This window comes from Leopardus geoffroyi, chromosome E1 (genome assembly GCF_018350155.1).
Source record: "Leopardus geoffroyi isolate Oge1 chromosome E1, O.geoffroyi_Oge1_pat1.0, whole genome shotgun sequence".
Lineage (NCBI taxonomy): Eukaryota > Metazoa > Chordata > Mammalia > Carnivora > Felidae > Leopardus > Leopardus geoffroyi.
In genome coordinates this window covers 16,488,879-16,504,103 of record NC_059330.1, presented here as the reverse complement: position 1 = coordinate 16,504,103, position 15,225 = coordinate 16,488,879, and the positions used below count along the sequence as shown (strand labels likewise).

The following is a 15,225-nucleotide window of genomic DNA, read 5'->3' as shown; positions in this document are numbered from 1 at the left end:
GAATTAGGATTTGCATTCAGATCTGATTTCAGTGCTGTTTCCATACCACCACGAATCAAGCATTTAACACTGTAACTTTCTCGGTTTCATATAATTTGTCTCCTCAAAAGACCATAAACTTCTTAAGGATAAGGACCAGGTCATGGATATTTGGTCTCTCCTACAGCATAGCATGTAGCACTATATCTGATCTAGATATAATAGCTGATCTGAACACTGTTCTATTCTCCACATCATTAGAGGATGAGTAATTTTAGAAACATTAGTTTCTTCAAGTCATTTCCCTGTTGAAGATTTCATAATGCTTCCCTATTACCTCCCACAACAAATCTAAATTCCATGACCTTATTTACTATTCTCACTTTTTTTTACTGAGACATAACATATATTCAGTAAGTATATAAAGTACACTAATCTGAAATATACAGCTCTATTCAACTTTTTACATACACACATATCAATGTAACTACCATTTATATCAATATACAGAACATTTTCGGGGCTCCAGAAGTTCCCCGGTCCCTTGGCAATCAATAACCCACACCTCCCCCACGGTAAGTACCATTTTGACTTATATAACCATCGATTAATTTGCCTGTTCTATAACTTCATATAAATGGAATCATATAGCATATTTTCTTTTGTGTCTGATTCTTTTGTTGACATAATGCCTGTGAGATTCACTGGCTGTGCTGTGGGTATTACTAATTTGTTCTTTATTGCTGTATAGTAGTCCACTGTGTAAACATATTATAGTTTATCTACTCTCTTACAATTTGAGACATGTTGCTTTGTTTTATATTATTTGTTTACCGTGATTATAAATTATCCAAGCCAGTTTGTAACACTTCCAAGTCAGTTTGTAATACTTTGGAAAGAATAGTTGGCTCCAAGCAAACTAACAATAGTTACACAAACTCTAACTTAAAAAAAATATTTCCAAAGTATAATCTCCAGAGTCTCTGACACTGTATCTTCTTGATAAGAGGCTCTGCTGTTCTGAAATAACATTCCCTGTTCTCAAAGGTACGAATGACAGAGAGCTTTAGACAGCCAAGTCTGCTCTCTGGTGGTCAACCTGGGAATGTCACCTGCTTCTCACAAGACACACTTGGCATTCAGGACAAAAGGAAAATACTAGTCATTGAACACAAGTCATTATACACAATTGAATAAAGTAAGACTATAACCATATACCTCAGATTATAAGTACATATGAAAAACCGTAATTATCCATTTAGGAAAATATATTTGTGACTTCAATTGAAATTATCCACTCCCCATCCCAGCACTTGCTATCTTTCCTTTATTTTCCTCCATAGCACTAACCTTCTAACATATTATACTTTTTATATATTTTATCCATCTCTATTAGAAAGTAAACTAGGGGCGCCTGGGAGGCTCAGTCGGTTAAGTGTCCGACTTCGGCTCAGGTCACGATCTCGCGATTCGGGAGTTCTAGCCCCATTTCGAGCTCTGTGCTGACAGCTTGGAGCCTAGAGCCTGCTTCAGATTCTGTGTCTCCCTCTCTCTCTCTCTCTGCCTCTCCCCCGCTCACATTCTGTCTCTCTCTCAAGAATAAATAAACATGAAAAAAAATTTTTTTTTAAAAGAAAGTAAACTATATGAAGGCAAGGATTCCTGTCTGTGTTGTTCACTGCTACATCCCAATGCCTAGACAGTACCAGGGATAGGTGTTAAAGAAATACCTACTGAATAAATAATTTGTAAATGTGATTTTGGACTAAACTTAGTATAAGAACCAACCCGATAAAAAGGTGTTAAAGAGAGCCAAGGGAGTGGACTCAGGGAATATGGGCTCTCTAAAACACTAAAATACTGAAGGCAGAGAAATATGGGTCTCAATGACACATGGGAACTGAAAGTGCTTTTTCTCTAACTTCCCAAACTAATAATAAGGTGACCCTGCTGACTCTGAATATAGTTTAAAAACTAAACAACAAACCCCAGAGGAATCCAATGTTTGTAATTATTCCTTAAATAGAGATCACCAGAGAATGTTGTCTTAAAATTGTGACATGAGCCAAATATAAGAGGGCAATGGTATGCCAAAAATTTATCTCAGTGAAGGATTCACCGAGATCCTTCCCTTGCATACTTTGGGGAGCAAAGGGAAGCTATGCTGAGACATGCTGCATCTATACCTGCCTCTTGTGGCCAGCTGGCTTCTATGATTTTATATCCTTGGCTAATTAAAATTATTGGGAGTTTATGGAGTGCCTGGCTGGCTCAGTCAGCAGAGCATGCAACACTTGATCTCGCGAGTTCAAGCCCCACAGTGGGCACAGAAGCCAATAAATAAATAAACAGGGAGTTTAAACTAACCTCAAGGGGTGCCTGGGTGGCTCAGTCGGTTGAGCGACCAACTTCGGCTCAGGTCATGATCTCACGGTTTGTGAGTTCAAGCCCCGCGTCGGGCTCTGTGCTGACAGCTCAGAGCCTGGAGCCTGCTTCAGATTCTGTGTCTCCCTCTCTCTCTGCCCCTCCCCCACTCATACTCTGTCTCTGTCTCAGAAATAAACATAAAAAAAAATTTAAACTAACCTCAAAATGCGGATATGTGTACCAACCTATAATCCATCAGAAAAGCTTCGACTGGTGTCAGAATGGCCTACGTCCTATTTCCAGTTTATATCCATTTTGTACTATTGCCTATGTTTCTTATTATATTGTCTACAAGTAGGAAGAATGTAAATTATAAAGGGTTTTGCCTCTTAAGTCTAATTTTATATAAAAAAAAAAAAGATCCATTATAATGGGTCTCTAGAAAAATTTCTCCAGAGAGATCTGTTCATTTTCAATGATCTGCTGAAGTCTACATGGCGAATGATAAAATCAATAAAGGGAATGGAAAAAAGAAAAAAGGACAAAGAAAGCATGAGGCCTGCAACATGGAACAGGGAATGTGTGGATCTCACTTTAAAGACAAATGATGTGGGACTGAATCAATTCCCATAGCCCTGGCTCAATGGGAGACAGACATCAAGTGAGAGGAGGAAGGGAGGATGTAATAGTTGACAATCAGCCATGAACAGTTACCAGGGCAAGAGTTTAAAGCCGGCTACAGGCAGACACAGGATGGAGGAAACCATGGTAATTCGAAGGGTTAGAATGGAAGGTAGTTCAAAGATATCAACCTAACTACACTAAATGGAGAAAACTGGTAAAGCTAAAAGATTTTGGTGTCTAGAACCACTATAGAAGTGACAGAATCTTCATTTGTTTTTACAACACTGGGTTGCTGGGAGAGTGGACAATAAAGTCTAATGAACTATAGAAATATTAGTTGCTTACTGCTATAAAAAATGCAAAGCTACAGTGCCCTTAAGAGATGATCTACTCCAACTTACTGATTGAAGAATTAGGCTCAAAGGTAAAATGACCTATTGATCACAGAGTAGAATGGCCACAAGGGGTCACCGAAAATAGCTGAACTTTGAAGAAAGTTCAGTGTGGAGGGTAAATAAGCTATTTATAAGAGGGAAGGAGCAGGGCCTTGGGGACTGCTGATAATGCCAAGAAGACAGCTCTCTACTGCTTTCTAGTGGGGAATGAAAGAAGGGCAACAATCTGTTAAAAAGAAAATCAAAAACACTCACCTGTGCCTGCAAGAGCAGACAGAGGAGATACTTTCTGGAGGCACTGAATATGTTTTCAGGCAGAGAAAGACATTAAAAAGTACCCTGAGGGGCGCCTGGGTGGCTCAGTTGGTTAAGCGTCTAACTTCGGTTCAGGTCATGATCTCACAGTTCGTGAGTTTGAGCCCCAAGTCGGGCTCTGTGCTGACAGCTCAGAGCCTGGAGCCTGGTTCAGATTTTGTGTCTCCCTCTCGCTCTCTACCCCTCCCCATGCTTGCTCTCTGTCAGTCTCTCTCAAAAATAATAAACATTAAAAAAAAAAAAAAAAAAAGTACCCTTAAAAAGTATGTGCCTTTTCTGTGATGTTAAAGGAAATGAGCTCATACAGAGAGCTGATAACCAATAGTCAAATGATGATTTTGAGGTTACTTCTAGAGCAGTGTTTGAATCAAAGAAATAGTTAGAAATGCAGACTTTCCAGCTGCATCCAGACCTGAATCAATCTGCATTTTAATAAGATCTCCAGTGGATTCATAAGTACATTAAAGTTTGAAAGCACATTTATTCTTTCCCTCCTTCAAACCCTTATTCAATTATTATTTATTATTTTTCTCATTTGCATTTGCTATCCTTTTTGACATGCTGGTTCCCTCACACTGCCCTAACTGCCAAAAGACCGTTGCTCAAATCTGCAAGCCCTCTGCTTCAAGGTACCGTGACATCACCTGATTCTTCCTTTTTCATTGTCCTCCACATGAGCAAGTCCTGACAGCTTCACTTCTGAAATGTATTCCAAAATGTATTTATTTCTCTTCAGCTTCAGTGTCACCAACCTGGTCCAAATCACTATAACCTCTCATTTACATGACCACAATAGCCTCCTAATGGTTTTACAATCCATTCTCAAAGCACTCAGAAGGATTTTTTTTTTTATTCTTTTTTTGAATGTTTATTTATTTTTGAGAGAGTGAGAGACAGAGCATGAGCAGGGGAGGGGCAGAGAGAGAGGGAGACACAGAACCTGAAGCAGGCTCCAGCCTCCAAGCTGTCAGCACAGAGCCCGACACAGGGCTTGAACTCATGAGCTGTGAGATCATGACCTGAGCCGAAGTCGGACACTCAAGCGACTGAGTCACCCAGGCGCTCCAACAGAGGGATTTTTTTTTTTTAATAGAAACGTTAACTCACAATAAAATGCAAAATTACCACCATGGCCATATATAAGCCAGTTCTCAATTCATCTCTACAAGACCCATTCCACAACCATTCCCACCTTTGCCCAGCTCAAGCCACATTGCTTTCCTTTGTTCCTCAAAAGTACCAAGCTTTCTCCCATCTTAGGGCTTTTGCTACTGTCTTCTCTGCCTGGTATGCTCTGTGTCCACTTCTCTGCATGGTTGGTCTTCCTGTTACTCCTGGCTCAGCTCAAATTTGACCTCAGAAAGGCTTTCCCTGACCACCTCGTTAATCACCATATTATATGTTCTTCCAAGTACATATCACATTAGATAGTTTCTTGTTCATTTATTTGTGTATTGTCTGTCTTCCTCCACTAGTATGTAAAGTCCATGAGAGCAGGGACCCTATCTGTCTTGGTCATCACTGTACTCCTAGTGCCTAGAAATGCTTAATATTTTAGGTACTCCATAAATACTTGTGGAATTAATGAGTATCATTTTTTCTCCTCTTCATTGCCAAGCTTCTTGAAACTACCTTCCTTTTCTTGCCATGGTCTGACTCCTCTCCATCTAGCTCCTTCCCTCTTCCTTTCTACTAACACTATTCTATACACCCGTTCTGGAAATCAGCAGCCTTTTCTCAGTCCTCATATTCTCTGACCTGTCTACAACATCTGACCCTGATGATTGGTGCCTACATCACAACATAGTTCTGGCATTCACTTTTATAGAAATAGGTATCTTCCAGAATTCTCTATTCAGATCTATTCTATCCCCATGTAGATAGCTAGATTGAGTCACACATGTCAAGCAGGGACTTATGTCAAGCAGTGTCATAAGGAGTCAAGGGGGTTGCAGCTAAGACCAGATATTGCCAAAACCAGCACTGGTTTCTGATGACACCCAGAACTGATAGGCAGCAGAATCAGAGGAAGCCTGCAAAGGCCCACGGCTGATTAAACTCTAAAAAGGAAGATTTTTGCAGCAAACTGTCAGACCCTCCAGATGCTGACCTTTTCACATCTCACCACATCAAAAAGGCAGTGCCACTGAAGGCTCTGCCTGACTGATCTCTGAACATAACAGATTCTCCACTGCTTGAACATAACAAGCAGCACATGCTCAGAGATTCATCTCAACTATGCGCCCATGGACTGGCTTTGCATTTGTTAACTTCTTACCTTGTTGTATCTTGTTTAATGTATGACTTTGTATTCTGCTTTGTTTTCTGTGTCACGTATGAAGTCAAGTTAAACGTGCGGAGAAATGTCACTGAATTTGGAATCCTGAACCTGCTTTACAGTTATTTTAACGTTGATTTATGATTGAATAAAGCTTGATTTTGTAGACACAACCTGTGCGTGTCTTTGTAGCGCGCTCACACCTTCTATTCTCCTTCAAGGATTTCAATCATCCCCAAGGCTTCAGCCATTTGTACTATCATCACTATCACTTTTCTAGATTATTCTCCTTCTTGAGTTCCAGAATTGCTCCCATGTGCTTGAAACCCATTTCCAACTGGACAGTGCCTTGAGACCAGGCACTTTAAAGACAATGTTTCTCTTACTCACAGTGGTCTCTGAAAATAATTTCTCTGACTTATATGAACCACAGCAGCATTCGCCCAGCTACCAGGCTTAAAACCTTATTACTTTTTTATTTTTATTATTTTTTTAAATGTTTATTTATTCCTGAAGAGAGAGAGACAGAGTGCAAGCGGGGGAGGGGCAAAGAGAGACGGAGACAGAATCTGAAGTAGGGTCCAGGCTTGGAGTTGTCAGCACAGAGCCTGATGCGGGGCTGGAACTCATGAACTGCAAGGTCATGACCTGAGCCAAAGTCAGATGCTTAACCAACTGAGCCACCCAGGCGCCCCTAATCTTATCATTTTTTTTTTAAATTTTATTTGAATATAATTGTAACCATAACACAATGTTACATTAGTTTCATGTGTACAACACAGTGATCCAATACCTCTGTATGTTATGCTATGCTCACTGCAAGTGTAGCTACCCTCTGTCGCCACACAACGCTATTACAGTATCACTGACTACACTCCCTAACTGTACTTTTTATTCCCGTGACTTATACATTCCATAACTGGACGCCTGTACCTCCCACTCCCCTTCACCCAATTTGCCTGTCCCACCAACCCCCTCCCTCTGGCAATCATCAGTTTGTTGTCTGTATTTATAGACCTGATTCTGCTTCTTATCTTTATTCATTTCCTTAACATAATTTTTACAATGGATAGTTGGCAGATAAGCTGCCAAGTCATACAGATTTTTCCTCTAAGATCTCTCTCAATTTCTCCCCTCTTTTTCATTTCTATTGTCACTATTCTTGTTCAGACCAAGTTACTACACCCTGAACTGCTACAGCTTCATAATTGATCTTCCTAACTCTCCTCCCTCCAGCTTCACCTAACTAAATTAATCTCCTAAAGTGCAGTTGTATTTTAATTACATCTCAAAAATCTTCCTAACTTCTCATTTCCTGCTAAATTAAAATGAACTCTCATCCTAATATTCAAAACTCTTACAATGTTAGGTCTAATTCTAACTTTCCACTTATTCTAGCTTCAAACTTTAATATACCTCATATCATTAATTTAATGCAGATTATAGGAGCCAGCCTTAGAGATTCAGATTCAGTATATTTGCGGTGGGACCCAGAAATTTGTATTTTCTGACAAGCTTTTGATGAGTCTTTCTTGTCTTTTTTAAAAAAAAAATTATACATTGAAAGTTTATTTATATTTGAGAGTGAGTGTATGCACACACACAAGCAGGGGAGAGGCAGAGAGAAAGGGAGAGAATCCGAAGCAGGCTCCGTGTTGTCAGTGGGGAGTCCAACAGGAGGCTGGACATCACAAACCATGAGCTGAAATCAAGGGTCAGAAGCTCAACCGAGTCACCCAGAAGCCCCCAAGCTGCTGATGCTTCTAACGCAGATAGACTTCAGACTAGTTTTTGAGACATACCATTCTAGCTCCTCCTTAAGACTCTAGGTACTACCCCACTCATCACCCAACAAATCTGCCTTGAGCATGTCTAGAATGCTTTTCACTCCAAACTCACTTCATTCAAACCACATCTCAAATGCAACTTTCTCCAGGAAACCTTTCTTGATCTCCCAAATAAGACACAGCAATTCTATCTTTGGAGTTAGATATGTTTGCATCTCTCTTAAGACATTTAGTTTGCTTTGCTTTGTAATTTATTTTATTCCCCTACTAAACGTAAGCCACTTAACATGTATTATCTGTAACTCCTTCCACATACCAGGCACTGAGAAATATTTGACTGAATGCTGTGTAGCTCCAGAATGCTTCACACAATATGCCTCCTGAGTGCTACTATCAGAAAGAGAACCTTGGGGCGTCTGGGTGGCTCAGTTGGTTAAGCATCCGACTCTTGGTTTCAGCTCACATCATGATCTCATGGTGCCCTGAGTATGAGACCCATGTCAGGCTCTGTGCTGAGAGTGTGGAGCCTGCTTGGGATTCTCCCTGTCTCTCTCTCTCTGCCCCTCTCCCATTCATGCTGCCTTTGTCTCTCTCTAAATTAACTAATTAGAAAGAAAGAAAGAAAGAAAGAAAGAAAGAAAGAAAGAAAGAAAGAAAGAAAGAATAGAACCTTGAACCAGATGGATCGAAGTCTGACTCAGCAAGCAATTTCGAATATTCTTTCAAGTGAAGAGGAGGACTAAAAGTTTTTTGATCTACTTTAAAAAGAAGAAAGCATGTTCCCGGGCTTTTGTCCTTCTTTTTATAATACCCACTAACTAAGATAGAAGAAATGAAGGTTTATTTTCAAAATAATTCTGATCCTCATTGGGCTAAAAAGAGAAATGTGACTTGAGATCCAATAAAGATATTTAAATGATGACAGTTCACAAAGCTAAGGAATAAGTCATTATATTTGATTTTCATGATAGATAAGGTTGTAAAAATGTATTTAGGGTTGTAAGCAAACATGATACACAGTTAATCTCCATTTTAACTAAGGATTTTATATTGTTTGGAGATGTGAAATTATCACCTCTAAAGAAATATAGTCAACTGACTTTCAGCTCAGAATACTTAAAAGAGACTGCCTGAATTTACATATTTAGTTAATATTACTTGAGAATTTTAACTATTAAAGAGAGTCTTTATTTTAATTTTTTTTAATGTTTATTTATTTTTGAGAGAGAGAGGGAGAGAGAGACTGTGAGCGGAGAAGGGGCAGAGACAGAGGGAGACAGAATCCAAAGTAGGCATGATGCTGTCAGTGCAGATCCTGACACGGGGCTTGAACTCACAAACTGTAAGATCATGACCTGAGCCCAAGTTGGACACTTAACTGACTGAGCCACCCAGGTGCCCCAGAGTCTTTGGTTTAAGTACTTATTGGTTTTCCTGATTATGTCTATTTAGTAAAAAGGGACACATAGTATGTGAACATTATCTGTTTCCTTTAAGAACCTTTAATAACTAATGTGAGGTTAGTCCCTTATTCAGTGTCAGAGATGTCCTCCAAGGCCATCAAAAGAATAATTCCCTTTTCTCTTCCAGAACCCAGAAGAGAAGGCCATACTAGAAAATGTTATTTCTTTGCAGCAGTGGTTCTTAACCAGAAGCTTTTAAAAGTACAGATGCCTAGGGGCGCCTGGGTGGCTCAGTTAGTTGAGTGTTTGACTTCAGCTCAGGTCATGGTCTCGCAGTCTGTGAGTTCGAGCCCCACATCAGGCTCTGTGCTGACAGCTCAGAGCCTGGAGCCTGCTTCCGATTCTGTCTCTCCCTCTCTCTATGCCCCTCCCCCAGCTCATGCTCTCTCTCTTTGTCAAAAATAAACATTAAAAAAAAAATTTTAAGTACAGATGCCTTAATTAGATGCCAAATCAAAATTAGCCAGAGAACAATAAGAATGAGATGGAACTAGCTTCGCAAATATTACAACACTATTAAGAAGCTTCAGTAACTAAAACACAGAGTTATTAGCAAATGAATAAACAGACTAATAGAACAGAACTTAAAGTCCAGACGCTTTAGAACGATAAAGCATCTCAAATTAAGGGGTATTTTCAGGAAAAACGTGGGGAAAAAAAGTTAGATCCATACCTCATACCCCACACCAGCATAAGTTCTAAATGGATTAGAGATTCAAATACAAAAATCAAAACCCCATAAGTATTAGAAGAAAAATGGAAGAATTCTTTTATAAATAGAGTGAGAAAAGGCTTTTTTTTAAATGTTTTATTTATTTTTGAGAGAAAGGGAGACAGAGTACAAGCAGGGGAGGGGCAGAGAGAGAGGGAGACAGAATCCATGAAGCAGGTTCCAGGCTCTGAGATGTCAGCACAGAGCCTGACAAGGAGCCCAAACCTGTGAATCATGAGATCATGACCTGAGCTGAAATTGGACGCTTAACCGACTGAGCCACCCAGGCACCCCAAGAAAGCCTTTCTAATTAAAAACGTAAAAGCTTTCAAATTTGATTATATACAAGTAAAAAATTCTGCATAACAAGCATATCATACATAAACAACTAGGAAAAAAATTACAATTCATATCAAAAAGGGCTAATTTCTATAACATGTAAGGAGTATCTAGAAATTGACAAAAGACAGAGAAGAAAACAAGTTAAAGATATGAATTGACAGTTCACAGAAATGATGCTTAGCTCCATTCAGAGTAAGAAAATATAAATTAAAACTACAATGAGATAAATATAAATTAAAACTCCTTTTACCTATCAGAATGTTTACCTATCAACTACTTACCTATCAGAGTGGTAAGTATTCAATTGCTAGATATATTGCCTTGATCTAACTAAAGGGAAATAAGTTCTATCAGATATTGCTGATGAGAGTATAAACTGGTATAATCCCAAAGAGGATAATTTGGAATATTCAAATTACAAACAAACGTGTATTTTTTCTGACTCAAAAATTATTCTTGGGGCACCTGGCTGGCTCAGTTGGTAGAGCATACAACTCTTGATCTCAGGGTCATGAGTTCAAGCACACATTGGGTGTAAAGTTATCTTTAAAAAAAATTCTAGGGGCACCTGGGTGACTCAGTTTGTTAAGCATCTGACTTCGGCTCAGGTCATGGATCTCAGTTCATGGGTTCAAGCCCCACATCGGGCTCCACTGAAGTGCGGAGCCTGCTTGGGATTCTCTCTCCCTCTCCCTCTCTCTCTGCCTCTCCTGCGCTTGTTCTCTCTCTTTCTCTTTCTTTCTCAGATAAACTTTAAAAACAAAACAAAAAAATTCTACTTCTAGAAATATAATCTACAAGTATACATGCATATATGCAAAATTATGTAAGCACAAGATCATTTACTGTATTTTTAATAGAAGCTTGAAAAATCAGAGCGTCCGTTACTAAGGACCAAATAAATTAATTATGGTACATCTATTCAATAGAATTCTATGCAAATACTTTTTAAAATGCAGAAACTCTTTATGTATCAATATAGAAAGATTACCAAGACGTATTCTTAAAAAAAAAAAAACAAACAACTGTGTAGAACAATATGAGTAATATACTAACATCTCTACAAGGAGGAGGAAAATAATATAAATTCAGATTGGATTGTAAAAAAAAAAAAAAAAAAGATCTCAGTCAGGAAGGATAACTGACAGCTAATATAATAACAGAAACTAATAAAACTGGTTGGGAGGTGTGTGGGAACTAAAAGGACGGAGAACAGAATGGGAAGACGACTTTTCACTGTACACCTTTTTATATTTCTGATTTAAAAAAATACTTTTTGGGGCACCTGGGTAGCTCTGTGAGTTTAAATTCTGACTCTTGATTTTGGCTCAGGTCATGATCCCAAGGTCGTGGGATAGAGCCCCATGTTGGGCTCCACACTGAACATGGAGCCTGCTTAAGATTCTCTCTACCCCACCTCTCTCTCTTCCCTCTCCTCCACTAACACTCTCTCTCTCTCTAAAAATAATAATAAAATAGTAAAAGACTAATAAAAAACGTTTTTATTCAAAGTAGTCTTTAAAATAAAAAAATAAAAATGTAGATAATTAGGCTCCAGTCTCAGGGAAACTGATCTCTTGCATATCTGGAGCAAGCCCAGGCCTATATTCTATTTTTTTCTTCAAAAAAAAAAAAAATTTTTTTTTAATGTTTACTTATTTCTGAGACAGAGAGAGACAGAGCATGAGTGTGGGAGGGGCAGAGAGAGAGAGAGAGAGAGAGAGAGAGAGAGAGAGAGAGAGAGAGAGAGAGAGGGAAACACAGAATCCGAAGCAGGCTCCAGGCTCTGAGCTGTCAGCACAGAGCCCGACGCGGGGCTCGAACTCACAGACTGTGAGATCAAGACCTGAGCCGAAGTCGGACGCTCAAACAACTTAGCCACCCAGGCACCCCAACCTATATTCTGTTTTTAAGAGCTGAGAGCCACTGCTATAGAATTTCTTAGATGAATCATAATGGCTTCCTGTCTCTTTTCATGGCATTGATAAATACTGTTTCTAGTCTTTGTTTTATGTTTTCTTTTAAACAGAATTTTGGTGAAGAGTACGTTAATAATCCTTAGGATATCTAGAGGCTAAAAGAATGAGTAGACACACCAAGAAAACATTGCAATGAAGGTGACTACGTTTCCAAAATGGGTCTGCCTTGTCTGTCATCACAACAAGCAACCTGCACTTCTCTAAATAATGCATTTAGCATAAAAACATTTCATTCAAAGCTATCTGAGCTTCATGGTTGTTGATTAAGTCATTATTTTGATGTGCCTACAAGGCTAGGCAAATCATAGGTACTAATTTGTGGTTTTAAAATCATAGCTAGACTCTTCATTACCAAAGAGTCAGGATCAATAAAAAGGGGGTTGGGGGATTGTAAAAATCTAAAGACCTACTACAGAGAATTCTGTAGTCAACAGTTTACGTAGAATCATGAGGTAAATAATCTTATAAAACATCCACACTCAGGACTCAGTAAGGCGGTATTTTACTCATTTTCTGAGGTAGGAGCAGGGAAAGAAAGATATGTGAAATATATCTGCCCTAATTCTTATCAGCCAATCTCAGGGTCATGACATGAATCTTAGATACATTATCTAGAAGATCATTAATACAAACAACAAAAGCTAATAGGTTGCTTATGATCTATAAGAAATATTATCTGGGCTCTTTTCCATAACTATTTACAGAATTTTCATTCTTACTATACCCCACCATTTTACTATAATCATAAATGGAAAGCAAATTATGCAGGAAATATGGCCTCAACAAGAGAGATCATTCTAAGCTGGAAGAGAACTAACACACACTGGACAACCGCTGTGTGCCAGGCACTATACCTTGCATTCTTGTATTTAATTCCTTATTTGATCCCCACAAAAATCCAATGAGGAATACATTTTGAATCCCAAACTGAACCTAAGACAGGTTACTGTGTTAAGCATTGGGTTAGACATTTTACACCTGAACAGATTTGAGAGCTAAAGGAACCTGTTCCAGGTCACACATCTGTTAAATAATGAAAAGATTAGAACTCAGACAATCTGACTCCAGAGACCATACTCTCAACTTTACTTTTCCGCCTCTCTAAAATTCAAAGGAGGGGTGCCTGGGTGGCTACGTCAGTTGAATGTCTTGATTTTGGCTTGGGTTGTGATCCCAGGGTTGTGGGATGGAGCCCCCCCGTCAGGCTCCACATCGAGTGTGGAGACTGCTTGGGAATGTCTCTCTCTCCCTCTGCCCTTCTCCCCAGCTCGTGCTCTCACTCTCTAACATAAAGTTAAAAAAATAAACAAACAAACAAATAAATAAAATTCAAAAAAAACCCACAAGTGAAGTATTAGTTTTATCCATGGCAGTGAAAAAATAAGGCCATTTTAATTCTACATAAAGTTTTGAAGAGACTTTTAGTTGAGTGATTCCTAGTAATGTTTGTTCTTTTCTCAAAGTAATTCATACTTTTACACATATTCAGCTGCATTATGTAATTAAAGATTAACAGTAAGTAGTAAAGATTAACTCTCTTGACAGTATTACCACCTAATATTCATTTCATGCTTTTTAAGTTTACTAAAACGTTTACACATACGTTATTTTAACTGATATAAGCATCAAGAGTTTCCCATCTTTACTCTTACAAAGTAAAGCCAAAAGCCTGGCATCTACCTAAGATCCCTCATAGCTTGCCTTTCTAGCTTAATTTACTACCAATCACACTCACAAAAGGTTATGTTTCAGCTATGCTACTCTTTGAAGATTCTACTTCTGTTCATGCCACCGTACATACAATTCTCTTTGTCTGGAATGGTCTTCCCAATTATCCATCCAGTAAATTCCTACAGCTCTTTCAAGAGCTGGTTCAAGTATTTTCCCCATGAAACCTTCTGCTCACTGAATTAGTCACTCCCTCATTTAGGACCACCAAATCCTTTTTTACACACCTCTAGCAAAAAATTTACCATAACTATTCATGTGTTTCTTTTTCTAACAGACTGAGCTTTTTGTACAGACTATGTCATCTCTATTTTTGTATCCCTAGTGCCTTATGAAATGAGTAAAAGAATTATAAAGAATATTAAATTGAGAATTAGAAGATATAAGTGCAAGTCTCATATTAAAATGCAAAGTTTACACCTCAGTTTTTTCAGCCGTAAAATAAGCAATTTTCTATTCAATTCTACATTTACTGCAACAGTTATGCTTCCCCATCAGTTTAACAGATGGAAATATTCTGAGAGCTCTTTAGAATGGTACAAAAAATCCAAATAATTGTTTTTACCTCCTCCATCATGACATCCTGCGTGGCTGAGATTTCTCCTTTGGTTGCTCCACTGTGTACCAGGTTCCGTAGTCGTATACAGAATTCTCTCATCTATGACAGAAACTTATTCAGTACTCCAAATCGTTACCCAACTTCAACTGTGAATGAGCCTAGCAGATCACTGCTAGTTCTTTTAAAGTGTAAATAGGCCAAGCCCCAGAGCAAAGTTCATAAACACATATATTTTTCCCCAACCGGTCCACTTAAAAGACATAGCCAAAAACACTATCCCTAAAGGGTAAAAAAACATTGATTATTCCCAAAGAATTCTAGATGCAACCGTTCCTGCTATGCAACTGATGGTACCCTCTGTGACAGTATGTGCCTGGATGAGGAACACATCTGATTCCATAGCACCTATCACCCTTAGGAAAAGCAGGAGACTTAAGATGATTATGCTACTCAGTCACTTCAGTAGATTTTTATTTAGAATTTTACAGATTATTCACTTCTCTTTCTCTGCCAAACTATTATAACAATGGCTATGCCAACCACCCGATAGTTTTCATTTTTGTTGTTTTCAATTTTGAAAGTACCTAAGATAGAGGTGAGTCTTAAATCTAATCAGTGCTAAAGAGGATCTTGCTCTCCCCTAAAATGAAATTCAATGATATACTATTAAGGATCTTTTAGCCTGTGGATAAGAATC

General features: G+C 38.6%; 1 protein-coding gene across 2 annotated transcripts in view; it reads right to left on the bottom strand.

Annotated features, from left to right (window-relative positions):
* The window catches only part of BLMH (bleomycin hydrolase), a 45,610-nt gene that overhangs the window by 22,853 nt on the left and 7,532 nt on the right, over positions 1 to 15,225 (bottom strand). For both annotated transcript variants that reach the window (XR_006714785.1, XM_045487777.1), the window contains exon 6: positions 14,535 to 14,627. Coding sequence is in view for 1 of the 2 variants with exons in the window: in XM_045487777.1 (XP_045343733.1) it covers positions 14,535 to 14,627 (93 nt within the window). In the remaining variant the exon portion in view is untranslated. The remainder of the gene's footprint in view (positions 1 to 14,534; positions 14,628 to 15,225) is intronic.